The sequence below is a fragment of the Lissotriton vulgaris genome, chromosome 5 (genome assembly GCF_964263255.1).
Source record: "Lissotriton vulgaris chromosome 5, aLisVul1.2, whole genome shotgun sequence".
NCBI classification, from domain to species: Eukaryota; Metazoa; Chordata; class Amphibia; order Caudata; family Salamandridae; genus Lissotriton; species Lissotriton vulgaris.
In genome coordinates, this window is record NC_141693.1 from 1186962657 (window position 1) to 1186989629 (window position 26973).

A 26973-nucleotide genomic window follows, 5' to 3' on the forward strand; every position below is an offset into this window, starting at 1 on the left:
GCTCGGAAGTGGAGGCAGGGTCCCCCTGGTAACTATGGGACCGGAGTGGAAGAGACGGAGGGGGCGGCGGTGTCCAGGAAAAGACCGGGAGAGCACACAAAACTAACAGAGGACGAGGTGACGGGGCAGCCTCCTCCGCCCGCCCTGGCACCGGCGGCCGCCCCGCTGCGGACTAAGTGATAAGGACAGTAAGCCTCTGGCACCGGAGACACTCCTGGGTCAGGAGCAGGGGGCAGGTCTTGGCGCGACTGGAGGCCCGGCACAGGGAGAAAAGCCTTCTTGGCGGCATGGAGGGAGGCCGCCAGGACGGTCCACGCAGAGCCTTGAGGTGGGTGAGAACCCACGACACTGAGGAGTGACCCGTGAGGGACCTGGCAGTGAGGTGGCCCCTTAGAGATACTCCCGCACAGGCCGCGGAGGTTGGAGTGGAGACGACGGCCCCCGGAGTGAAATCTCCCACAAGCGACGAGTTTCAAACGTCACAGACAGACCACCCATAGCGCCGCTCTCACTCCGACGAGGATCATCATGGGGAAGAGAGACCCGGTCCCTAAGCCAACTAAACAGGGCCCCATGGATAATTTTGCGACATCACGGCCGGTAATGGAGCACCGGCCGGAGACTCCTGGACCACAATCCGAACAGCAATGCTGCTGGCAGCCATCCAAGCCTCTAGGAGTGACATCCAGGAATCACGGGCGGCCCTGGAGGTGAAGATTGGAGAAGTGGGCTCCGAGATAACGTTGCTGGGACAGGACTTTCGAAATCTGACGGATAGGGTGGCAGTGGCTGAAACTAGAGTCACGGACAATGAGACATCGATCACAGCATTGAAAAAGGACATGGCGGAGCTCCAGGCCTCACATCGTAACTTGCAATGGAAGGTGGACGATGCTGAAAATAGATCACGGCGCAATAACCTTCGCTTTGTAGGTTTTAGAGAAGGACTCGAAGGGAGGGATATGACCTCCTTCCTCCACACGTGGCTAAAGACTACCTTCCCGGTGGCACAGTTCTCAGCGTGCTTCGTCATTGAGAGGGCACACAGGGCGCTCCTGGCCAAGCCACCGGAGGGGGCAAGACCGAGACCAGTCATAGCGAGATTCCTGAACTATGCTGATAGGGATTTGATACTTCGAGAAGCCAGGAAACTGGGAGAATTCCGCTTCGAGAATGCCACAGTAATGATCTTCCCGGACTATAGCCAGGAGGTGTCAAAACATCGCCGTTCCTTTGATTCAGTAAAGATGAAACTACGATCCTTGAATATAGCCTACATGCTCCTTTTTCCAGCGAAACTCAAAGTCATCTACAAAGACAAATCCATTTTCTTTACATGCCCGGAGGACGCCTGGCAATGGCTTGAAGAACGCCCTATCCTGAACAGTAGGGAGGCAGCCGGAAGAGAAGCCATGGACAAGTCAATGAGGGAAAAGACACGCTGGGAGCTGCCGAAACCACAACGTAGACGATCAGGAAAGATGAGGAAATGTAAGCCAGCGACGCCCTATCAGACCCGTGGTGCCAGTGAAAGACGGGGGGCAGATCAACATCTCCGGGTAAAGAATCAGTGTCGGGCTCCAGGTTTAGCTGCCTGCGGAATGGCATCCGTTCTGAAGGGGACGAGGAAGAGGATTCGGAGGGACATGTTTCAGGAAGAGATGAGGACGATGGTCTTGGCGATTCAGTCCACCCATTAGTCGCAGAAATACTGCTGTTGGAGCAGGACTCGTCGAGGCAGGGCCCCGCAACAGACACTCAGGACTCACACTCATGAGTGTGGATCTCCAGGGATCAGTGAGATAGCAGCCCGGCCACCGGGAGCATGCAAGTTGACATGCCCTTCAAGTTTGAGTTGTTTATACAGTTATTTGGTGCGTGATGGGGGGGGGTGTGTTGGAGGGCGACAGGCCTCCTCCCGTGGATAGTTTGGTCCCAGGTTGGGATGCGACTGGAAGGGGAGGGAGGTGGGGAGGGGGGTGCAGGGGGGGATGGTTTCTTTACTCACTCAAGTTGGAGTACCAGGGGGTTCTGGGGGGGGTCAGTTGAGAAACAGCAGCAACATGCCATGCCACACCTTGAGCCACCCCAGTTCTGGGGACCTACATGGGAAGAGAAATGTAACACACAATGGCAGATACACTGGATACCCCACACGTGGGTGACACAGGAGTCACCGTATTAACATGGAATGTGAATGGCCTTGGGTCAAAGATTAAGAGAAGCCTGGTAAACGCCTACCTTAAAAGGCTAGCGTCGGATATCATCCTTCTCCAGGAAACTCACCTTAGAGGCAATCAGTGCGCGTTTATAGCAAGAGGCAGGCATGTAGTGCTGGCACATGCAGGATACACAACAGATTCCAGGGGAGTAGCGATCCTCATAACAAAAACGGCACCGTTCACTATCACTCGTACCTGGCTGGACCCACAGGGGACATACGCGGGAGTACAGGGAGTCTGGAAGAGGCGTAGGTACACGATCCTCTCAGTATATGCCCCCCAAAGCTACATACACGCACCCTCAAGGCAATCACCGCTATCCGTATAGACACGGCTGACACGATACAAATAGTGGGGGGAGATTTTAACGACGTTATGTGTGTAACACGGGATAGATCGGGGACTCCACATACAGTAGGGTCCGACACAGCTTTAGCGCGGCAGATGAATATCATAGGCCTCACCGATGTCTGGAGATGGCTTCACCCTACGCAGGAGGCCTACTCCTTCTACGCGGGGGCCCACAGGGTATTCTCAAGGCTAGATTATATCTTTGTGTCCCGGCAGGATGTCTCATTGAGGGACTTAGCAGAATACAAAGCACGGGGAATCTCAGATCACTCCCCGCTCTATGCACAGATGGGGCGGGGGAGAGGGGAGAGGAAGGCGGATTGGCGCCTAGCAGCCTGGGATATCCAAACGCCAGAACTACTGAGGGGCATTAGAGCGGACATAAGGGTGTATGTGGCCGAAAATGAGGGTACGGTTGAATTAGGGATTACCCTTTGGGAGGCAATGAAGCCGGTCCTGAGGGATCGCATACAAAGTAGGCTGGGAGAGGCTAGGTGGAAACGGCAGGACACGGTAGCTAGTGAAGAGGTGTCCATCTTAGCCCTAGAAGCAGAATACCACCAGAGGAAGGAAGAGGTACTACTTAGGAAGCTGTTAGACACGCAAAGACACTATAGGGAACTCGTCACTGATGAAGCACGCACGCAGGCGTTGGCAACGCTCCACCGATTATATGACGTGGGAGATAAGTCTGGCAAACTCCTGGCATGGCTGAGCAGGAGAGAACGGGCAGCAAGATGGGTAGATCGGATAACGCTAGCCGAGAATAGATTGGTGTGCACGGACGAGGCCATAGCAGATGCCTTTGCGACATATTATGAAAACTTTTATAGGGCCAGAGACCTGGGTGGCGAGGAGGACGCGCAACACTACATGTGCGACATGGAGGTGCCGACTCTGTCCCCTGAGGCCACCACGGACTTGGAAACGGAGATGACACTAGAGGAAATATCGGAGGCTATAGCATCGCTGAAACCAGGGAAGACACCGGGGCCAAACGGCTTCCCGGCGGAATTCTTCAAGCGGCGGCTGACCTATTGCAACGCCATGTGAAAACTTTATTTATTGAAGCATATCAGGCGAAGAGCCTGCCACCAGACCTCGCCCTGGCCACGATAGTCCCAATATACAAGGAGGGCAAGCCTAGGGACGATTGTGCCTCCTATCGCCCGATTTCCCTCCTAAATATGGAGACGAAGATTCTGGCCACTGTTCTCGCTAAACGCTTGCGGCAGGTAATTTCGGATCTGGTACATGCGGACCAGTCCGGTTTCCTCCCGGATAGGGCAACCAAATTGAATCTCCGCCGCACACATAATTGGTTACAGGAGGTCCGAGGGAGGAGTGAACCCCACTGGTTCCTCTCGGTGGACGCAGAGAAGGCCTTCGACGCAGTCCATTGGCCCTTCTTGCTAGAGACACTGCTGAGATTTGGCTTTGGCCCCAAGTTTTTGAAGTGGATTCGGCTCCTATATTCAGCCCCGAGGGCGCGAGTGCGAGTCAACGGGAGGTTGTCTCGCGAATTCCAAATCGGCAGGGGAACGCGCCAGGGATGCCCACTGTCCCCCCTTCTTTTTACACTTACAATAGAAATACTAGCGATCAGGATTAGACGGAACCAGGGGATTAGTGGCTTCACATGGGGAGACTCTGACGCTTCACAGGAGAAAATTGCACTATATGCGGATGACGTCCTGTTGTTTGTCACCGACCCAGACACGACAATCCCGATACTGTTCAAGGAACTGGCTGATTTCGGTGCAAGGGCAGGCCACACTATCAACTGGCACAAATCGGTCCTATATGACCCGCAAGGCCTGGAGCAGAGGGAGTGCCTGCCAGAGCTACTCATTCACACCAAAGAGGGCTTTCAATACTCGGGAGTGTACATAACTCTGGACAGGACGCTTTCCTTTGCCAATAATGTGGCCCGAGTTATGACAGGCGCTATGACAGAGATGGATAGGTGGCGACAGCTCCCACTCACTTTACTGGGTCGCGCGGCACTCTATAAAATGGTTCTGCTCCCGAAGTTTTTATACGCACTTCAAAACGAGTACTATCCGTTGCCGGCTAAAACTTTGAATGCATTCCTGTGGCTGGGGAAACAGCCGGGAGTGGCTCTATCCACACTGCAGCGCCACCAGTACAGTGGAGGGATTTCTCTTCCCAACCTGGAGGCGTATTATTGGGCGGAGTATCTCGCCCCGATTAACGAATGGTTGCATGCGACAGCGGATCACCCTACCTACGCACTAGAAAGGTCTAAGTGGTCTACCACCAACATATTGTATTACTTATACGAAGGGACGGTGGGAAAGCAATTTCTACCGGCCACAAGGATCACATTGGCGGCATGGCATAAGGCGACAAAACGCATGGGATGGAACAAGCGGCCCACCCAACAGACGCCGTTATGGCACTGTAAATGGCTGGGGGAACTTAACAAACTGAGAGGCTTCAGACGATGGGATGACATAGGCATTTCAACAGTGGGAGACGTGATCTCAAGGGGGGAACTGAAAACCTTTCAGGCACTCAGGGAAGAATTTGGTTTACACAACACCCAGTACTATAAGTATGCACAACTGAGTCACGCTTGGAGGGCACACTTACAGACATCACAGAGTACGCACCACTGGAGGGTAGATTACTACAGGAACAGATACAGGGCGGGGCGATATCCCTCACGTATAAAACACTGACCAACAACATGTTAGGAGACCTACGAGACCTGCGGAACAAATGGGAGGCAGACGTGGGGGACATGGAGGACCTAGACTGGGAGATTGTTCTCATGCACCCACGCAAGGTGGCGATTAAGTCGAGGCTTCGACTCATACAACTGAAGGTGCTCCACAGAACCTACTTTGACAGGATGCGCCTTTTTAGAATGGGGAGGATAACTGACACAGCGTACCTTAGGTGTCATCAGCAGAATGGTAACTTCTTTCACACACTCTGGGGTTGCGAAGTCATACAAGTGTACTGGGAAGGAATATTCACAGAATTAGATGAGGTCCTGGGAGTGAACCTACCGCGCGACCCTAGATTGGCTTTGTTGGGCATTGCAACCGAAGTTGACCTGGCTCGCCCCTTGATCATCTTTCTGGTACTTGCTTTGGTGGTGGCGAAGAGAGACATTGCACGATACTGGGGGGCACCCGAACCGCCAGATTTGGAGGAATGGAGGAGGGGGCTGGACTTGCACATGGCGGCAGAGAGAGTGACTTACAAGGCCTGGGGCTGCCCGAAAAAGTTTCGGAGAGTGTGGGCGAAGTGGAGACAATACCATGGGCTGGAGTGAAGCCCCAGGGAACTCGAGTGGGAGGTTTGGAGGGACCCCCAGTGCGACAGGCCTAATGGCAGTGACTCAGGGAGGCCATATTCAGACATAAATGTTTAGACCAGGTTTGAGTGGTGGGTGGGAATGCAATAGGGGGAGCGGGGTGGGCCCGGGGGTGGGGGGGGAGGAGGTGGGTATGTGGGCTGCTGTATTAGGGATTGCTTTCTTTTCTTAAGTTCTTGTTATGTTGTCTGTTAAAGATCCACACGTTCTGTTTACACCTGTGGAATCCATGGGAAAAGAAAAAAAAGGAAAAGTTGCGTATCTGACAGACAAGGTGGAATGTTGACGCCTGCCCGTGTGCTCATTTTTTTCATTTGTGATGCTTTCAATGCAACAATAAAAAGAATTTATAAAAAAAAAAGATTAGAAAGTTGTCTACGCTTGTGGACAGTCTTGCTTCTAATACCGTTGGATGACCTAATGTAGATGAATTCAGAGATAATTGCAATGCAGAAAAATATTATACAATACCGTTTAGCAGAAGATAATCTTCTAGCAAAGGAATGTGGGGTTTGCAGAGTTTTGAAGGAAAGGCAGTGCTGCACCTTCCGACCAGATAATAGTAGGGTAAATAATGCATATGTGTCAAACATAACTAACAATTCTTGTGAAGCCCAAACTTTAGAGGAGCATGGCTTGTGGGAAGAAGTAGTTTCCTGGGTTATGATAGGAAAGGGAAGGGCTATGTGTAGGCTTTCAGTAACACCTGCAATTAGTGTGTTGATGTGTATAATTGCCCTGTTATAATTTTTGAGTGGTTATTTCTAAAATGTAGGTGTAAAGAGATAGGAGGATTATCAAAGAGAACACAAGAAGAATTTGATAATGGAGGGCACTAGAGACCATGTTTATATTCAGCTGAAATTGATAGAAAAATCAACCTGAAAGAAGCAGAAAGTGATGCAGACTATAATTGCTGACTAATTAGATTAATTGCAGGTTTGTTAGTGTTTAAAGAATATTACTAGGAAGAAGGTGTTGAGGAGTTTTCAGCATTCATGTTTTTATGCATTTTTTTCCAATGGGCAGATTATAGTATTCCACTTGACTATACATGTAAGCACTAACCCTGGGCAAAGCACTATGCCTAGCTCGCGTAGTTTGTGAAGTGTCCGCTACTTCGAACTATGCGAATTGCACGTAGCACAGTGCAAACACGCGTAGCGTAGTGCAGCGGTCATTTTTTACTTGCTTGCAGTCCTCAACATCAAGTTGGTGACCGCGAGCAAGCAAAATGACATCCCGGCAAGACTTTTTCTTCCAATCAGGAACATCAAGTTGCCGATCGCGAGCATGGAAAATAAACCTCCCGGTGAGATTCTCAATGCGGAGAGGTCAGGTTTCTCATTGCGAGTGGTCGTGTATGCTCACGACCGCTCGCGATGAGAAACTACCAGTCAGCGTTCAGAAAGCTGCCGCTCGAGTAAAATTCTACTCGAGCGGCAGAAAACTGCAGCTCGCATTGTACAAGATGCCATTTACAATGCATGCACAGTGCCAGATGCTTGTCCGCACTGTGCAATCATAGAAAACGGCATCTTGCACAGTGCGAACAGGCTACTACGCAGTACACGTAATACTACGCGTAGCTCACGTAGTGCAAAGTGCGCTTTGCGTAGCTACGCATAGCGCTTCTTCCCATCTATGCCCAGGGTTACTAAGCACATATTGTATTATTGTCTTTAAAATAAATATCCAATGATGTGTAGAAGTGTATTTTCCTGACTGTTGGAAACGGCCCTTTCTGCAGGGTCACCCCCAAACTTTTCGCCCTCCCCTTTTAACTGAATTTGCTTTAGGACTCGGAGCAATTTACCAATGCTAAAGTGCATGTGCTCTCTCCTTAAAATGTAGTAGCATTCGCTTATCCACAATTGGCATATTTAATTTATTTAGAAGTCAATATTAAACTGTACTATATGCGTCCAGGGCCTGTAAAATAAATGCTACTAGTGGGTCTGCGATTTAGAAAAGGGGGTGGTGATGAACAGAGTGTCTGAGTTAAACAGACCACTCTTACCCAGTCCAAAGATCAGGGCTTGATCCATCACCGTTATTTATCTCACTGCCCCATCCCAGCTCAGAACCTGGCTATATGCAAATCAGTCTGTCCCTGGCCCAGTGCATCATGGGAACAGGGCAGACTAAACTACCAAGCCAATTCTTCACCAGAAAGGAGACAAGCTACCGGGGACCGGTTTCTGGCATTTCAGCCTTCTTCGGCCCGGCTTGCTTGAATCCTGATGGAGCAGTGAGAAAGGGACTCATGTCTGAGTATACCCTGCCACACCTATAGTGGCCAAAAACGATTTAGAAAAGGGGGTGGTGATGAACAGAGTGTCTGAGTTAAACAGACCACTCTTACCCAGTCCAAAGATCAGGGCTTGATCCATCACTGTTATTTATCTCACTGCCCCATGCCAGCTCAGAACCTGGCTATATGCAAATCAGTCTGTCCCTGGCCCAGTGCATCATGGGAACAGGGCAGACTAAACTACCAAACCAATTCTTCACCAGAAAGGAGACAAGCTACCGGGGACCGGTTTCTGGCATTTCAGCCTTCTTCGGCCCGGCTTGCTTGAATCCTGATGGAGCAGTGAGAAAGGGACTCATGTCTGAGTATACCCTGCCACACCTATAGTGGCCAAAAACGATTTAGAAAAGGGGGTGGTGATGAACAGAGTGTCTGAGTTAAACAGACCACTCTTACCCAGTCCAAAGATCAGGGCTTGATCCATCACCGTTATTTATCTCACTGCCCCATCCCAGCTCAGAACCTGGCTATATGCAAATCAGTCTGTCCCTGGCCCAGTGCATCATGGGAACAGGGCAGACTAAACTACCAAGCCAATTCTTCACCAGAAAGGAGACAAGCTACCGGGGACCGGTTTCTGGCATTTCAGCCTTCTTCGGCCCGGCTTGCTTGAATCCTGATGGAGCAGTGAGAAAGGGACTCATGTCTGAGTATACCCTGCCACACCTATAGTGGCCAAAAACGATTTAGAAAAGGGGGTGGTGATGAACAGAGTGTCTGAGTTAAACAGACCACTCTTACCCAGTCCAAAGATCAGGGCTTGATCCATCACCGTTATTTATCTCACTGCCCCATCCCAGCTCAGAACCTGGCTATATGCAAATCAGTCTGTCCCTGGCCCAGTGCATCATGGGAACAGGGCAGACTAAACTACCAAGCCAATTCTTCACCAGAAAGGAGACAAGCTACCGGGGACCGGTTTCTGGCATTTCAGCCTTCTTCGGCCCGGCTTGCTTGAATCCTGATGGAGCAGTGAGAAAGGGACTCATGTCTGAGTATACCCTGCCACACCTATAGTGGCCAAAACGATCTTTTGACTGGGTGAGAGCTTTCTGCTTAATTCAGAGACTCTGTCCCTCACCACCCCTTGTTGTAAATATTTTTGTCCACCCTAAGCGTGGAAGGGTATTCTCAGATGTGAGACCCTTGCTCATTGCACCATCAGGATTCAAGCAAACCGGGCCGAAGACGGCTGTAATGCCAGAAACCGGTCCCCGGGAGCTTGTTTCCTTCCCAGTGTAAGAATTGGCTTTTGTAGTTTGGTTTGCCCTGTTCCCATCATGCACTGGGACAGGAACAGACTAATTTGCATACAGCCAGGTTCTGAAACTGGGATGGTGCAGTGAGCTAAAAAACGGTGTTGGATCTAGCCCTGATCTTTTGACTGGGTGAGAGCTTTCTGCTTAATTCAGAGACTCTGTCCCTCACCACCCCTTGTTGTAAATATTTTTGTCCACCCTAAGCGTAGAAGGGTATTCTCAGATGTGAGACCCTTGCTCATTGCACCATCAGGATTCAAGCAAACCGGGCCGAAGACGGCTGTAATGCCAGAAACCGGTCCCCGGGAGCTTGTTTCCTTCCCAGTGTAAGAATTGGCTTTTGTAGTTTGGTTTGCCCTGTTCCCATCATGCACTGGGACAGGAACAGACTAATTTGCATACAGCCAGGTTCTGAAACTGGGATGGTGCAGTGAGCTAAAAAACGGTGTTGGATCTAGCCCTGATCTTTTGACTGGGTGAGAGCTTTCTGCTTAATTCAGAGACTCTGTCCCTCACCACCCCTTGTTGTAAATATTTTTGTCCACCCTAAGCGTGGAAGGGTATTCTCAGATGTGAGACCCTTGCTCATTGCACCATCAGGATTCAAGCAAACCGGGCCGAAGACGGCTGTAATGCCAGAAACCGGTCCCCGGGAGCTTGTTTCCTTCCCAGTGTAAGAATTGGCTTTTGTAGTTTGGTTTGCCCTGTTCCCATCATGCACTGGGACAGGAACAGACTAATTTGCATACAGCCAGGTTCTGAAACTGGGATGGTGCAGTGAGCTAAAAAACGGTGTTGGATCTAGCCCTGATCTTTTGACTGGGTGAGAGCTTTCTGCTTAATTCAGAGACTCTGTCCCTCACCACCCCTTGTTGTAAATATTTTTGTCCACCCTAAGCGTGGAAGGGTATTCTCAGATGTGAGACCCTTGCTCATTGCACCATCAGGATTCAAGCAAACCGGGCCGAAGACGGCTGTAATGCCAGAAACCGGTCCCCGGGAGCTTGTTTCCTTCCCAGTGTAAGAATTGGCTTTTGTAGTTTGGTTTGCCCTGTTCCCATCATGCACTGGGACAGGAACAGACTAATTTGCATACAGCCAGGTTCTGAAACTGGGATGGTGCAGTGAGCTAAAAAACGGTGTTGGATCTAGCCCTGATCTTTTGACTGGGTGAGAGCTTTCTGCTTAATTCAGAGACTCTGTCCCTCACCACCCCTTGTTGTAAATATTTTTGTCCACCCTAAGCGTGGAAGGGTATTCTCAGATGTGAGACCCTTGCTCATTGCACCATCAGGATTCAAGCAAACCGGGCCGAAGACGGCTGTAATGCCAGAAACCGGTCCCCGGGAGCTTGTTTCCTTCCCAGTGTAAGAATTGGCTTTTGTAGTTTGGTTTGCCCTGTTCCCATCATGCACTGGGACAGGAACAGACTAATTTGCATACAGCCAGGTTCTGAAACTGGGATGGTGCAGTGAGCTAAAAAACGGTGTTGGATCTAGCCCTGATCTTTTGACTGGGTGAGAGCTTTCTGCTTAATTCAGAGACTCTGTCCCTCACCACCCCTTGTTGTAAATATTTTTGTCCACCCTAAGCGTGGAAGGGTATTCTCGGATGTGAGACCCTTGCTCATTGCACCATCAGGATTCAAGCAAACCGGGCCGAAGACGGCTGTAATGCCAGAAACCGGTCCCCGGGAGCTTGTTTCCTTCCCAGTGTAAGAATTGGCTTTTGTAGTTTGGTTTGCCCTGTTCCCATCATGCACTGGGACCGGAACAGACTAATTTGCATACAGCCAGGTTCTGAAACTGGGATGGTGCAGTGAGCTAAAAAACGGTGTTGGATCTAGCCCTGATCTTTTGACTGGGTGAGAGCTTTCTGCTTAATTCAGAGACTCTGTCCCTCACCACCCCTTGTTGTAAATATTTTTGTCCACCCTAAGCGTGGAAGGGTATTCTCAGATGTGAGACCCTTGCTCATTGCACCATCAGGATTCAAGCAAACCGGGCCGAAGACGGCTGTAATGCCAGAAACCGGTCCCCGGGAGCTTGTTTCCTTCCCAGTGTAAGAATTGGCTTTTGTAGTTTGGTTTGCCCTGTTCCCATCATGCACTGGGACAGGAACAGACTAATTTGCATACAGCCAGGTTCTGAAACTGGGATGGTGCAGTGAGCTAAAAAACGGTGTTGGATCTAGCCCTGATCTTTTGACTGGGTGAGAGCTTTCTGCTTAATTCAGAGACTCTGTCCCTCACCACCCCTTGTTGTAAATATTTTTGTCCACCCTAAGCGTGGAAGGGTATTCTCAGATGTGAGACCCTTGCTCATTGCACCATCAGGATTCAAGCAAACCGGGCCGAAGACGGCTGTAATGCCAGAAACCGGTCCCCGGGAGCTTGTTTCCTTCCCAGTGTAAGAATTGGCTTTTGTAGTTTGGTTTGCCCTGTTCCCATCATGCACTGGGACAGGAACAGACTAATTTGCATACAGCCAGGTTCTGAAACTGGGATGGTGCAGTGAGCTAAAAAACGGTGTTGGATCTAGCCCTGATCTTTTGACTGGGTGAGAGCTTTCTGCTTAATTCAGAGACTCTGTCCCTCACCACCCCTTGTTGTAAATACTAGTGGGCCTGCAGCACTGATTGTGCTATCCATTTAAGTAAAACTTTAAACATGTCTCAGGTCGTCCATTGCAGAGTCTGTGTGCTTAGTTTAATACACAATTGGAGCAACACCACATATAGACTACAAAATGTAACCAAGATGTTGCTACTTTTAGAAACATGTCATTTTCTTATTTTAGCCATTTGGTGCTTGCTGCCTGTTTCTGATCATGTGTAAGGTGGGTGACAGTTGGGCCTTGTCTATTCCCTCAGACAGCTGCACACAATGGGAGCTTAGGTGTGACCTGATGGGTCATCCTGGCAGGGAGGGAGGGAGGAGCTGGACCTAGCCTCACTTTTACCTGAATAGGCTGTGTCCTGTCCTCACACAAAGGGCTCTATACCCCCCTGTAGTGAGTCTGTAGCAAGGACAGGAAGGGCAGGGTATCTGTGCACTTCAAAGCCTTGTCTTTGAAATCTCCTCCAGTTCAAAGATGCCACCGGGTGCAACTACTGGATCTCATACACTTCAGTACACTTGTGGACCTTTTGACACTCTGGCAGTAATAAGGACTGCTGTGCTACTGAAAGGACTGCCACTCTACAGGGTGTTTACTGTGCTGGACTCAAGCTTTGCTGTGCTGACCTGCTGCCCTCTTGCCTGGGTGGGAAGGACTGGACCTGCATCATTTGAACGCAGTACCCAGAGTTACTCCAAAGGCTAGTTGGCTGGCCTACTGATCTGTAGTCTCAGGGACAGAGACCACCCTGCTTCTGCACCTGGACTCTGCCATCTGTGAGTCTGACAAGTGGTGTCATCCCAGTCTTGAACCCTTGGAAGTTGGCCTAAGGTGCTTGCTTAAGCAGAACCAATGCATCCTCTGTCAAACTGATGCATTGCTGCTGTTGCATGGCTCAGAACTAGTGCATTGCCCCTGTTGTATGGATCAGAACTATCCCATCACCTCTGCTGTGTGGATGGACACAGGCACATCCCTGTTGCTGCGTGGATCGGACCCGACACATTGTCTCTGGAACCACTACAGCATGAGGCTCTACCCAACACTGGGCCCTCACATCTATGTTCACGGTAGCCTCAATGACGGCGCTGAACCTCTGCATTGCAGCACCTGACTCATCGGAGCTATCAAATCACCGCTGCTGTACAGAACAGGCCCATGGCATCGCCGTTGCTGTGTGGATCAGCACCGGTGCATTGCCTCATCGGCGCCACACATCCTTTATGTCAACACAACCACAGTTTAGGTACTGCTGTTCAGCAGACCTCACTTGGCCCCCACATCCCGCCTCACTTATACCTGAATAGGTTGTGTCCTGTCCTCACACAAAGGGCTCTATACCCCCCTGTAGTGAGTCTGAAGCCAGGACAGGAAGGGCAGGGTATCTGTGCACTTCATAGCCTTGTCTTTGAAATCTCCTCCAGTTCAAAGATGCCACCGGGTGCAACTACTGGATCTCAGACACCACCACTTCAGTACACTTCTGGACCTTTTGATACTCTGACAGTAAGAAGGACTGCTGTGCTGCTGAAAGGACTGCCACTCTACAGGAATTTTACGCTGCTGGACTCAAGCTTTGCTGTCCTTACTTGCAGCCCTCTTGCCTGGGTGAGAAGGACTGGACCTGAATCATTTGAACGCAGTACCCAGAGTTACTCCGAAGGCTAGTTGGCTGGCCTACTGATCTGTAGTCTTAGGGACAGAGGCCACCCAGCTTCTGCACCTGGACTCTGCCATCTGTGAGTCTGACAAGTGGTGTCTTCCCAGTCTTGAACCCTTGGAAGTTTGCCCAAGGTGCTTGCTTAAGCAGAACCAATGCATCCTCTGTTAAACTGATGCATTGCTGCTGTTGCAAGGCTCAAAACCATTGCATTGCCCCTGTTGTATGGATCAGTACTAGCTCATTACCTCTGCTGTGTGGATGGACACCGGCACATCCCTGTTGCTGCGTGGATCGGACCCGACATATTGCCTCTGAAACCACCACAGCATGACACTCTACCCAACACTGGGCCCTCACATCTCTGTTCACAGTAGCCTCAATGACGGCACTGAACCTCTGCATCGCAGCACCCGACTCATCAGAGCTAACACATCATCACTGTGGTGCAGATCAGGCACATGGCTTTGAAGTTGGTGTGTGGATCAGCACCGGTGCATTGCCTCATCTGCTCCACGCATCCTTTACGTAAACACAACCACAATTTAGCTACTGTTGTTCAGCGGACCTCACTTGGGGTTCGATGTAGGTGGCCATTTACCGACCGGTAACGGCCGATTTTGGCCGTTGCCGACCGGTAAATGGTCATTTGTGATGTAGGGGCCCTATTTTACCGATTCGGTAAATTTACCGAATCGGTAAATTTACCGAATCGGTAAAATACCGAATCGGTATTTTTACCGATTCGGTAACTTGCAGATGTAGGTGGGACTCTTCTGAGTCCCACAGGCCTTACAGAATCGGTATTTTACCACCCAATCCAATTGGGTGGTAAAATACCGAATCCAGGTGTGCATGCACATGTGTGCATGCACACCTGTGCCATGTGACAGACAGACATGCCCCTAGGGCATGTCTGTCTGTCACATGGCACACGAGCCTGAATTCGGGGTGCTAGAGGGTGTCAAAGTGACACCCCCTGCAGCCTTGCAACAATCGGTATTTACCGAATTGGTAAATACCGATTCGGTAATGCCCCTCGATTCCTATGGGCTTCAATGCCCATAGGAATCAATGGGCATTACCGAATCGGTATTTACAGAATCGGTAAATACTGAATCTCAATGATTTGGTATTTACCGAATCTGAAATACCTACATCCCCCCCCCCTCCATTTTACCACTTCTTAAATACCAAATCGGTATGATTCGGTATTTAAGAAGTGGTAAATTGAATTTACCTACATCGGGCCCTTGGCCCCCATATCTCCATGCACTCCATCGTGGTCGGCCTGAAGTTTTGACTTTCTCTTGTTGTGGCGTGACCAGATATCCCAAGTATGCTCATATCGCTTCTACCTGCTATTTTACAGTTTATTCTTTAAAAATCAACTTCTCAAGTTCTACTTATTGGATTCTTGTTGTATTTGTCTTGTTATATTTATAAAAATATTCCCTATTCTTCTAAGCTGGTGTGTGATTTGTTTGTGTCATGATTGCACTGTTTTTACTGTTTGGAGTTTGCACAAATACTTTACACATTGCCTTCAAGTTAAGCCTGATTGTTCTGTGCCAAGCTACCAGAGGGTGAGCCCAGGTTAATGTGGGAATTGCTGGTGCCTTACCCTGACTAAGAGTCTGGTTTCTACTTGGCCAGAGCTGTTCCCCAGTGAACCAGGAACCCAATTTCTTACACCCACTCTTGTTAACGAGGCCTCAAATTGGGCCTATAAGCTCTGTTTTACTAAATGGATGTCTTCTCTATCTTCCCCTGTACATTTTACTGTTTGTTAATTCTGCAATACTTAGTCCAGCAGAGTCAGATTTGTTTATTGTTAATGCTGTTCTCGATGAATATTTAATGGCTTGGTCACAAAACTAATTTATTCCAAGGTCTTTCTCCTACCTTACTGTACCCTATTAACTCATAATTGTTTGCTATTGACCATGTATCTGCTTTCTTCAAGTCCTGATTGCTTTACCATGGAGTGGGCACAATCAATATTGGTGTAGTGAGATAGTGCTTAGGTGCTAAGGCAATATGTCACTCAATAACACTGTGCTCTGATTTGCTGAGAACGTAACACATTTGATCATACCACAATGATTTTGCAGTTTTAGTAATTTAATATTGAACAATAGTGTATGTAAACCTTCGATTCTGGGGATGAGCCAGAAGACTTTCCTGAAGACTTAGATGTTGCAAGGGATGCTGTCCATTTCTCTCCTAATTTTGCTCCCCACTTGGGACTTACAATATGTCTGACTTTGCACTTCTGTGTGATGCTCTATTTATCTAGCCGCCTGATTCATGAAGCAAAATTGCACTCGCAAAGGGCAAGATTCTCAGAATCTTGCCTTTTGCGAGTGCAATTTTGGCATTTGGGATTCACAATCCCAAATGCAAAAATCGCTAATGAGGAATTAGCAAATATGCGAGGATTAGCATTTAAGGAATCTCTATTAGAGATTCCTTAAATGCTATTCATGACACATTTAAAAATTGCGATTTAGCAAAATTGGGCCGCTATTTACCGAGAGGTCAGACCTCTCGGTAAATAGCAAAAACATAGAAAAATGCTTTTAAAAGCATTTTTCTAAGTTGCATGTTGCACACACACATGTCCTTTGGACATGTGTGTGCGCAACACCTGTTCAAATGTGCATTTTAGGGGTGCTACAGGGTGTCCTTTGGACACCCCTGGCACCCTTAAAATCGCTATCTGATTTGCGAGTAGCAAATTGCTACTCGCAAATAAGGGATACTCCCCATTCATTCCTATGGGCCTTTTGGCCCATAGGAATGAATGGGGAGTTATTCCTTTTTTTGCGAGTAGCAAATTGCTACTCGCAAATAGAGAACATGTAGGAATCGCTATTGATTTAGCAATTCCTACATGAATGCCGTTTTGCGTGTCCTCAATAGCGAGTCGCTATGATTCGCTATTAGGGCCACGCAAAACGGCCCGTACATGAATCAGGCTGTAGGTTCCTTCACGGCAATTATTTTGTACCACATTTGTGAACTCAGTAATAAAACCCCTGACGTAGAATTCAGTTATGTGTGGTCCTGCGTTACATTCTTTACTTATCTTGGATGAGTTATTGCTTTAGCAAGTATGAGCTTATGCTCTAGATTGCTTGTCATGCACTCTGTACACTTTTGTTATGTGTTCTATGTTCTTAGTACAGTTTCAGTTTGTAGATTCCAGCTGGGCTGCAGTTGCACCTAGAGCCACAGACGGACAGATGCATTTTGCCGTGCTGTACTTCAATAAACCTTTTACCAAGAAAAGAAGCTTAGAGGATTCTTACATCCCTTTTCCTTAATTTACTTGTTTTTAAACTCGGACGCGTAACTCTGCTTCACCAGCGGACTTTACATAATTATGCCTAATCCGCGCTCCGGTGAAAACTCCATGGCGAGCGGAGTTAGCCAGCCCCTTCACCCTCCAGAATGTAATTATAATTTTTTTTTAAAGGCACTTACCTGCTGTGGCTGCCTCCTCCTCACCATGGTCGCACTCTCTGTCCTCGTCCTCACAGTCCTCTTCGTTGGAAACTCCTATGTTGTACGCCTTAAACGTACGATGAGGACGGCGAGGACGAGTAAGGAGAGTGAGAACATGGTGAGGAGGAGGAGGCAGCCACAGCAGGTAAGTGCCTTTTTTATTATAATTATATTGGGCAGGGTGGAGGGGAGTGGAGCGGAGTTCCACAGAGTTTCTTTCCAACTCTGTGGAACTCTGCATAGTGGCACTATGCCAGCTACGCCCGGGGTTACTCTATTTCTGGGATTTTTACATGTTGGGAGGTGCCATACCTTTGACTCATGAAATTAAGTTTTAACCCCACCTCTGATTCATAGAATTGTAGGCGTTCTGTTGGGGTAAAGGGTTGGGGTGTAAAATGATGGGGTCTCCCACGGCCACATTTGCCTGACAACAAAATATTCTGTGATGCCTCCTTCGCCCTCCACTGGCCTTCTCTTTACTGCTGTTCCCACCTGATTCTCCTATTTACTTTCTCCATCTGCAGCTTTGTCAGTTACTTTTCCCATCTCTCTCCTTGTCACTATCCCCACCTTTCTGTCTTTCACTGTTCTCTCTGCTTGCTCACTCTCCCCCATTCACCTCTCTGTAATTGTGTGTCACCTGGCCATCTATTCTTGCATCTCACATTAGCGTCCCCTCCTGGCCTGATTTTCATCGCTGGTGACGTGCTGTCCTTCGTTTTCCCCTGTCACATTTCTCTTTACTTCCAGACTCGATATACTACTCGCATTCTAGTGACAAGTTCATTGAGATGGCACGTGCCCGAGGGCCCTGCTTCCATCACTGCCTGATTTACTCAGGATACCGTTCTTAGCAGGCCTGTCATGAGACTGCTTAGTGTTGGAATTGTTTGTGAGAGTGACCTTCATCAAGACGTCTATGTATAAATGATATGTTGTTGGGTAGGATAGTAGTGGGTCCTTTTCAGGACTTGTTACATTTGTAGTAATACAGATTTGCATTTGGAGATGATAGTTCTTTCTCTCAATTTCTTCCAGCTTATTTCTCAGTTCGGCTAGTGAATGGCTTGGACAGATGTGCAGGTCGTGTTGAAGTCTATTACAACTCTTCCTGGGGCACAGTGTGTGACGATGGCTGGGACCTCAATGATGCGCATGTCGTGTGCAGAGAAATTGGCTGCGGATCAGCAGTGTCCGCTCCAGGGAATGCCCTCTATGGACAGGGCTACGGTCCCATCCACCTGGATAACGTGAACTGCAGAGGGTATGAGTATGCGCTGTGGACGTGTCCTCACAGCGGGATGGGCGTGCATAACTGTGTCCACAGCGAGGATGCCAGCGTCATCTGCTCAAGAAGTGAGTGTGCATTCTTCTTTGTGGAAGAGAGTTATTAACCCGGTCTAACAGCATTCTGTGTCAATATGGAACTACCAAAATAGTTTTTTTTTATTAATGCCACAATCACAAACAACTCAAGATGTAAAAAGGCGTCCTGAGAATTAATGTTGAGATATGTCACTCACAAAAATTTTCTCCAAGGTTAGCAATGTAGATAACTGTATTCTTTGAAAGAGATGCCATATTTCAATAGTGCTCATGGCCACACCCTGGATCTTTTATTCACAAATTCAACTAAACTTACAGTAGAGCAACCTTTAGCCCTACTCTGGTCAGACCATAATTTATTAAAATTGTGTATACCCATTGAAGTTTCGAATAATTGCCATAATAATGACTTTACCTGGATCAGGCCTTGGCGTAAAGTCCCCAATCAACATTCTCAGCTCATTTCAATCTCCAGTCTGTGTCTCACTCAGAAAACGTAGACCAGGTAGCCACAGCTTTTGAAGACGGAATCACACTGACCCTAAACACAGTGGCACCTTTGTCAAGGGTCAAGGACAAAGTGTTGCCATGGTTTACATCAGCATTAAAAATTGACAAACGGACCAGCAGGACTGCTGAACGTCAATGGAGGAAAACTAAGACAAATAAGAACCGGCTAAAATATAACCAGATCCATCGCACTTACCTAAATAATATTAAACAGGCCAAAAAGTTGTACCTGACAGACAAGATCAGCAATGCTGTGAACTCCAATAAAGAGCTCTATAAATATGGAAAAGTTTACCCCCTCACACTGAGCAGCACATCCATACCCCCACGAAAGAATGGGTTGACACATTGTCCTCCTTCTTTGGCGAAAAGGTCAAAGTTATCTATGGATCTTTCCCTTAACATCAAATCAACAATGCAGATTCTCTTACAGCCATTATTAGCCATCTTACTCTGCCTTTATTGTCGGAATTTAAAAAGCTGTTACCAGAGAAGAAGTCTACGTAGCCTTAACAAAGATCAAATCAAGCTTTCCAGCAGGCCCTCTCCCACACCGTTCCGGCGTAAACATAGCACCTCTTTTAATATTCAAACTTACTGACATTTTACTAGAACAAGTCATGGTCCCAACTAGATGGAAAATAGCTCAATTCAAACCAATTCTGAAAAAGTCTACCTCAGATCCAAGGGTACCAGACAACTACCGTCCTATCTTGCTGCTGCCTTATTTCGGGAAGGTGCTTGAATCTCTGGTTAATAAACAACTCACTGACCACTTGGAAAATAACGGATTTCTTGACCCACCGCAATCAGGGTTTCGGTCGGGACATAGTTCTGAAACAGAAGTGGTAGAGGTGGTTGATAACATCAGGCTGGCCCTGGATAACAGGGAATCAGCCATGCTTATCCTTTTGGATTGGTCAGCCGCCTTTGACACCATCTCCCATAGCATTTTAGAACGGCTCTAGGAGGTGGAAGTCAGAGGTAAAGCCCTGGACTGGTTCAAAAACTATCTAATGAACCGTACAACCACAGTACATATAGGTACCCTGGCCTCATGTAATAGGTCTGTAAGTATAGGAGTCCCTCAGGGCTCCATCACGAGCCCTTTGCTTTTCAACCTTTTTGGTAACACCTGGCCAGGGTAATCAGGCCCTATGGTTTTGAGGGAGTGTCATACGCTGATGACACTCAGCTGTTGATCACATTTGGTCCTGACCCCACAGACACAATGTCCGGTTTAAAAACTGTATGATCCATATTAACAACTGGATGGGCAATAATAAACTACAGCTCAATGGCAGCAAGACAGAGATTAATCTGTTTGGCATGGCCGAAGAGTATTGGTCCCACGACTGCTGGCCCTAGGCACTGGGCCCATGCCCATCTCCCAAACAAGCAGTGCGTATTCTCGGAATACCAATTGACAACAAGTTGACAATGAAAAATCACGTTAATCTTGTAAGAGGTACTTGCTATGGGATTCTGCGGAAATTACGCAAAATCTTTAAATAGATCCTTATTGAATGCAGGAAGCCATTGGTGCAGGGTCTTACTGTAATACGTCTCGACTATGGGAACGCCTTATTAGCCTCCCTAAATGAAGACCTATTTTCCAAACTTCAGATCCTGCAGAACACAGCTGCTAGACTCATTTTAAATCTTCCACCAAGATCTCCATCAGCTCCCAGTCTGAGGATGCTCCACTGGCTTCCGGTAAAAAAGAGAAGCTGTTTTAAAATTCTATGCCTCACCCACAAGAGCATAAACGGAACCGGACGAAGTTACTGAGCCAATAGACTAAACTGGTATCAGCCAGGAAGACTCTTAAGATCTAGCACAAAGCATCTCCTTACCCCACTATGATTTCGCACTACAAGAAGTAGGGGGGGATCTTTTTCCTTCCTTGCCCCCGACCTCTGAAACAAGCTTCTGTCACATCTTCTTTCCATTTTGATCACAAGCTTTTTCAAAGGGAACCAAAAACATGGCTATTTGACCATCAATAATGTTGTTCAGATCTGATCGCTAGCTTTTACTGAGTTCCGCAAGCACCATGAGACCTTTCAGGTGATTTGTGCGCTCAATAAGTTTCTTTGACTTTGACTTTGAAACAGAAGGGCTTATTTTTTTGTACTGTTCACAAAGGGTAGAGAAGGAATGCTATTTTCATTTTGCTCTAAATTACATTGACCAGAAAAGGCATTCATTCCATGTTGGGACATTGGTTCATTGCTTGTTCAAAGGAAGAGTGCTGTCATGCCCATGCTTCAACAGTGTTTCCATAACCATGCTGGATCATAGGCAGTATTGTTTCAGAGAAGAGAGGTGTAGCACTGTGCCAGCAGATTAAGTCAGTTCAACGGACTTGAGGTAGCACCAAACTAAGGGCAATTTAAAAACTCCCTTTTTGTGGTTGCTTATATGTCCCTTGCCAAGATACCTCCCTGGCCAAAATGCCCAATTGACACTTCCCAATGTTCTATATATAGGACCGCAATGATACATCCTTCTCCTTCTCAGTGAGTTCTGAGTGGTGCTCAACACTGTTTACCGCTTTGATAATGAGAATCCTGAGGGGGTAAGGCTGTGAAATTAACAAAAGAAAGTGCAGAATGAATATCACCACAATAAATTTTTTGCAAAAATCCATACATTATTGATATGTGAGACCTTAAGATCTGGCAACACTACATTCATAGGAGCATGTCCTGTCGCTGACGTAGTTTTAGAGTAAAATGCAAATGTTTCAGAGGAGTCTGTAAAGGGTAAAGATGGACAATGTCACTACAGGGCTGGAAAAGCATCATTGAGTGAACTGTTAAATATCGCCCCTAAACTTTGTTTGGGATGGAAGCTGGGTTTTTTATTAAAAGTATTTTTATATGAATAAGACCTGGTTCAAAATCTAATGTTAAAGTTCATGAAGGGTTGTGTTTCAAATTATAATAATTTGATTGAAGGCACCTATAAGTGACATAAATTATTTTGTCTGGTTATGATTTTGCTGCTTTTTCTGATTACAGGTCAATCAACAACTCCAACTCCAGCAATCGGTAATTATGTGTCAATTTTCTTATGCGTGTGCTTGTGTGCGATATAAATTAGTGAGTACACAGCCAATTCAAAATAGAGCAAATATCTATGGAGGGCAGTACTGAGAGTATTGCAATTCTAAGAAATAAGAGAACTGGGGAATAGTTGTATCCCCTACTGCCTTTATTTCGGGGCAGCACTCATAGCCAATAGTGTCAGAATGCACTGCATCTAAGATGTCACTGTCAGAAGGACCTTTGTGAAAATACAGCTTCAGAACAATAGTCTCATCGACTGAAAGTCAGTACTGTTATGGGTGGTGCAATCTATTCGAATACAAGTACTGGGAGTCGTGAAGAAGCTGTTGAGGGTTAACGTGTTGGGCCTCATAAATTATTTGTTTAGTTTATTTTCTCTCATCACAGTTTAACCCCAGCTATCATATCAAATCTCTTAGGGCCTCCAATGGATCTTGTTCTGTGCTGAAAGGGACTGGAATACTTAGGGATGAACAATCATTATATGACGACTTGAAATAAGATAATTGTTACCATACAATATTGGGTATATTCTCCCAGGAAGTTCCCCTAAACAGTTCAAGTAATCACTAAATCAAATTGAACTTAGCCACAAGAAATAATGAGACAAAATTAGCAGAGTAATGTACCTCAAATTGTATTTCTTTAGATTTCAATTAATTAGCATACAACCTAAATTTTAAATGAGATAGGATTTAATAACCATATGCAAACTCTGCGAGATCCAAATATGAAGCAACTATCTTCCTCTGCCTTGGGAGATTTTATCCTAATGAGAATCAATTAAAAGGGAAAATCAGTTGTATCTCATACCAGCCCGATTAGGAAATTTCAGTGAGTTCCAAATGACCAGTTCCAGTTCATGGATAGAATCGTCTGCCTCTGTTTGCACTGCAGCGTCAATGCCACAGCTGCTCTGACGCGAACCCATGCAGCCGAAAAGGTTCCACTACTTTAGCATACCAGGCGGCAGCATATCAAAGCATTTCGTCACAGTTCACGATGTTTCTGAAAGTCCCAATCATCAGTATCTGTACTGCAAGATGGGTAAAGGGATGATGCACCTTAGTTCATCATTTAGGCAATTAACCTCCATCGATTCCAGGTTTACACCCCTTGACACCACCGAATTTGTCAGACATCTCTGTCTCATTGGGTGCCCACGATAGGGTGAGATGATGTAGTAGGTAAAAGTATACAGAGACAGCAGAATTAAATACTCCATTAGTCGCCATCCCGTAGAGCCACTGTAGTTTAGTCATACGTACATTTGTTGCATTTAGAAAGTAGGCGATTTTATGCTCTCATCCCTTCTCCGTCTATTCTCAAGCGTTTGGTCTAGGAAGTAACAATTTTGTTGCAAGTCTAGTCAAGTAAGCTACGAACGTGAAAGAAGGCAATTAAGGGCTAGAACAAAAGTAGTAACTTTACGAAAGAGTCCCATAGGCTTCCGACTTTTCAGTTCATAAGTTCATACTAGGAAAGGAAGCAAAGTTTGAGGCCTTCATAACACACACCTCATGCATGATGAACTTGTGCTAAAATATGAATCTAACATTACATAGAATGGTGTATTAAAGTTTCAAGCAAACATATGAATATCACTTCATCATGAAGTGCAATTAATTCATGTAAGTATAGGGTACTCATAGCATTTTTCATAGTCGCTATCAGTTCACATATAATTTTGTAAGTCTCTATTGCACGGTATATGTTAATACAGCCTATAGGATTTTAAAGCAAATCAGAATAGAACTTCATGAATGGCAAATCATAACATAACCTCATGTAACACCTACGTTTCATGGCAGTGCCAATGCTTACATTACACTTTGTAGTGTTTCTTGAAACGTTGAAACCTAACACACATTTTGACATTTTCTTGTAAAATAGTGTCATAATCCATTCTTGTGTAAAATTATCGTAAATAAATGATTATAACATCTCTGATCTTGCAAAATTATAATGTACCAAATTATAAATGGGTAATAGTGATTGACAGGAATGTTCTGAGTGACATAAAATAGACAATGAGAGGAAGCTGAAGGTATCTATGGTGTCACTCTGAACCCTGAGGTGAAAAACATCCCTGTAATTGACTTTTCATCTCTCTCTAACTTTATATCATGTATGCCCCAACGTTCACCTGCTATGCAGGTGCAGAAGAGTAAGGGGGAGACATACTTTACATGGCCTCTCTCTCCTGTCACAAATACAAAAATTAATTGACCTCCTGTCACCCACTCCCACTACTCTCTGTGCTTTCCCTTCCCCCTCATTTAGAAGCTTTGCTCCCTGCATTCCAGTGTGGCTCTCACAGAGCTGCCTAGAATTCCTTTATGATGTATCAGCAGTGAGGTACCAGATTTAGAATCAGACAATCACAATGTCGCTTAGGGAGCCATATAAAACATTAATACATGTGTGTATCCTTAATTTATAAATGTTTCTTTTCAGGTGCTTTTCTCAGAAATTCTATGATCGGAGAGCGGAAAGATGATTAATGGAAATACTTAGAAAGTAATTTTGAGTTGACTGAGTCGTAGCTATTGCTTAATATGTACAATAATAAGTACCTGGGCCCAAATATATGCTCTGAGGTTGAATAAATGCTGCATAGTCTTCGTTCATCTTCATGAAAGGAAAATAAAATTAAAATAAAACTTATAAAGCGCAACAATTACCTGGGGGTATCTAGGCACTGAGCGGATACTAGGCTAGGAGGATCAATGTTATATACTGAAGCACCAGGTTTTTAGAAGTTTCCTGAAATCCAGCAGATCTTTCTTAAGCTTAAGTTCTATGGGAAGAGTGTTCCATGGCCTTGAAGTGCAGACAATGAAGCCTTTCCCTCCCCAATTAGCTTTTTTAAATCTGGGTATCAAGAAATTGCCACTTGTGGATGAGCATAAGGAGCGTGTTGGCGTATTGTGTTGAAAACGCTGTACCAAATAGTCAGGGTCGACAGTATGTTGGGCCCTGAAGGCAATGCAAAGTGCCTTACATTGAATGCGTTTATCCATAGGGAGCCAGTGTAGTTGAATCAATGCTTGGGAAGCTGATTTATGTTTCGGAATGCTAAAAAGTAACAAAGCAGCAGCGTTTTGTAATGTTTGTAATTTATGAAGAAAATGCTTTTGAATAATGATAAGGAGGGCGTTGCCATAATTACTTTTGAAGATATGAGAATTGTAACTACCCTCTTCTGCAGGCTTAGAGGAATATAAGGCAACACATTCCTTAAAGTTTTCAAGATATGGTTTATTTGTCTTTCAAAAAACAAATTGGTATCAATAATCACCCCAAGGTTTTTAACCCTGTCACTGGGAGTAGGCAAGGTACCAAGTTCTTGGCAACACCAGTTGTTAGATCAAAAAGAAGGATTATTGCCAAATAGCAGGACCTCTGTTTTAGAGAAATTTAGGATAAGACAATTGTTGCTCTTCCACTTCCAAATGGGAAGTATGCAGTTGTGGAACTGAGCTGCCGTGGGAAATCAGTAATGGATACCACAATCTGAGTATGATCCACATAAGAAACTAAGGAAAAGCCAAATGATCTCATTAAGACTGCGAGTGGGGTGCCATAAAGATTTAACAAAGTGGGGCTCAAAGATGAGCCCTGGGGGACCCCACAAGGTAATAAAAAAGCTGGTGAGATGAATTCACCAAGAGAGACCGACTGAATAGGTCAGCCAGGAATGAAGAAATGAACTTAAGAACATTGCCTTTGATCCCAATTGAATCATGGTGATCAATTAACAGAGCGTGGTTCAAGGCTCTCCGCTTAGATTACTAAAATATTTTCATTCCAATTGAGAGCAATCGTTGGCTGTGAGCAGTTTTACCTCTGATCAATTTTTACTCCCTTGTGGGGTCCCCCAGGGATCCTCTTAGTCGTTCTTTATTTCATACATCACTCCTATAATCAAATTAGTTCAATGCTGGGTATTTCTTTTTTTTCCTATGCCAATGATACCCAAACAGTGGTATCAGTGTCTACTGACCCTGATAAATTAGCCAATGATTTCAAAACCTGTGTGTTGCGAATTGTCACCTGTATGAAGAAGAATTTACTAAAGCTGAACTCAGAAAAGACAGAAGTGCTGCTATTTGGCAGGAATCCCTCATTTTGGAATTCTCCTTGGTGCCCACTTAGTCTTGGGTCCCTTCTATGCCCAGTTGGAAAACCAGAAATTTTGGAGTCATATTTTACTTAAATCTCAATTTCATAGACCACTCTAAGCAAGTTCCTTTATCATTTTCCCCATGCTAATCATTGTAAAGAAAGTCCTACTGTTCATTCCCCATGGAACTTAGAAAAACAGTCTTTCTAGCTCTTGTTAGATCCAAAATAGGCTATTGTTAAGCTCTCTATATGGATGCCCAGTCACGCATTCTTAACAAACTACAAACCATTCGAAATGCGTTTGCCAGAGTACTCAAAAATCTTCTCAAATTCTGCTCAGTTTCAGGAACAATTAGCGACCTCCATTGGCTGCCCATCTGGGCTGGCATCAAATGTAAAGCTTTATTGTGGGCTCACAAGGCACCGCACCAAGCTGGAACCCACTTTCTCCTGGCCACTCCCAAATGGTACACTCCTCGTACCCTTCAATCCAGTACTGCTAGGCAGTTATGTATACCCAGAATAAAAAGATGTCAATGGGGAGGAGGACGTTTTTCCTATTCCACCTCTAAATGGTGGAATTGTCTCCCTCCTCAACTCCGAGAGCAGCTCAATCTATTGAAATTTAGGAAATGAATTGACAACTTAT

The 26973-nt window shown here is 46.2% G+C and overlaps 1 protein-coding gene across 9 annotated transcripts in view; it reads left to right on the plus strand.

Moving 5' to 3' along the window:
* The window catches only part of LOC147712238 (scavenger receptor cysteine-rich domain-containing protein DMBT1-like), a 685888-nt gene that overhangs the window by 531504 nt on the left and 127411 nt on the right, over positions 1–26973 (plus strand). For all 9 annotated transcript variants that reach the window (XR_015295985.1, XR_015295986.1, XM_086922971.1 and 6 more), the window contains 2 exons: positions 18325–18642; positions 22149–22178. Coding sequence is in view for 7 of the 9 variants with exons in the window: in XM_086922971.1 (XP_086779097.1) it covers positions 18325–18642; positions 22149–22178 (348 nt within the window). In the remaining 2 variants the exon portion in view is untranslated. The remainder of the gene's footprint in view (positions 1–18324; positions 18643–22148; positions 22179–26973) is intronic.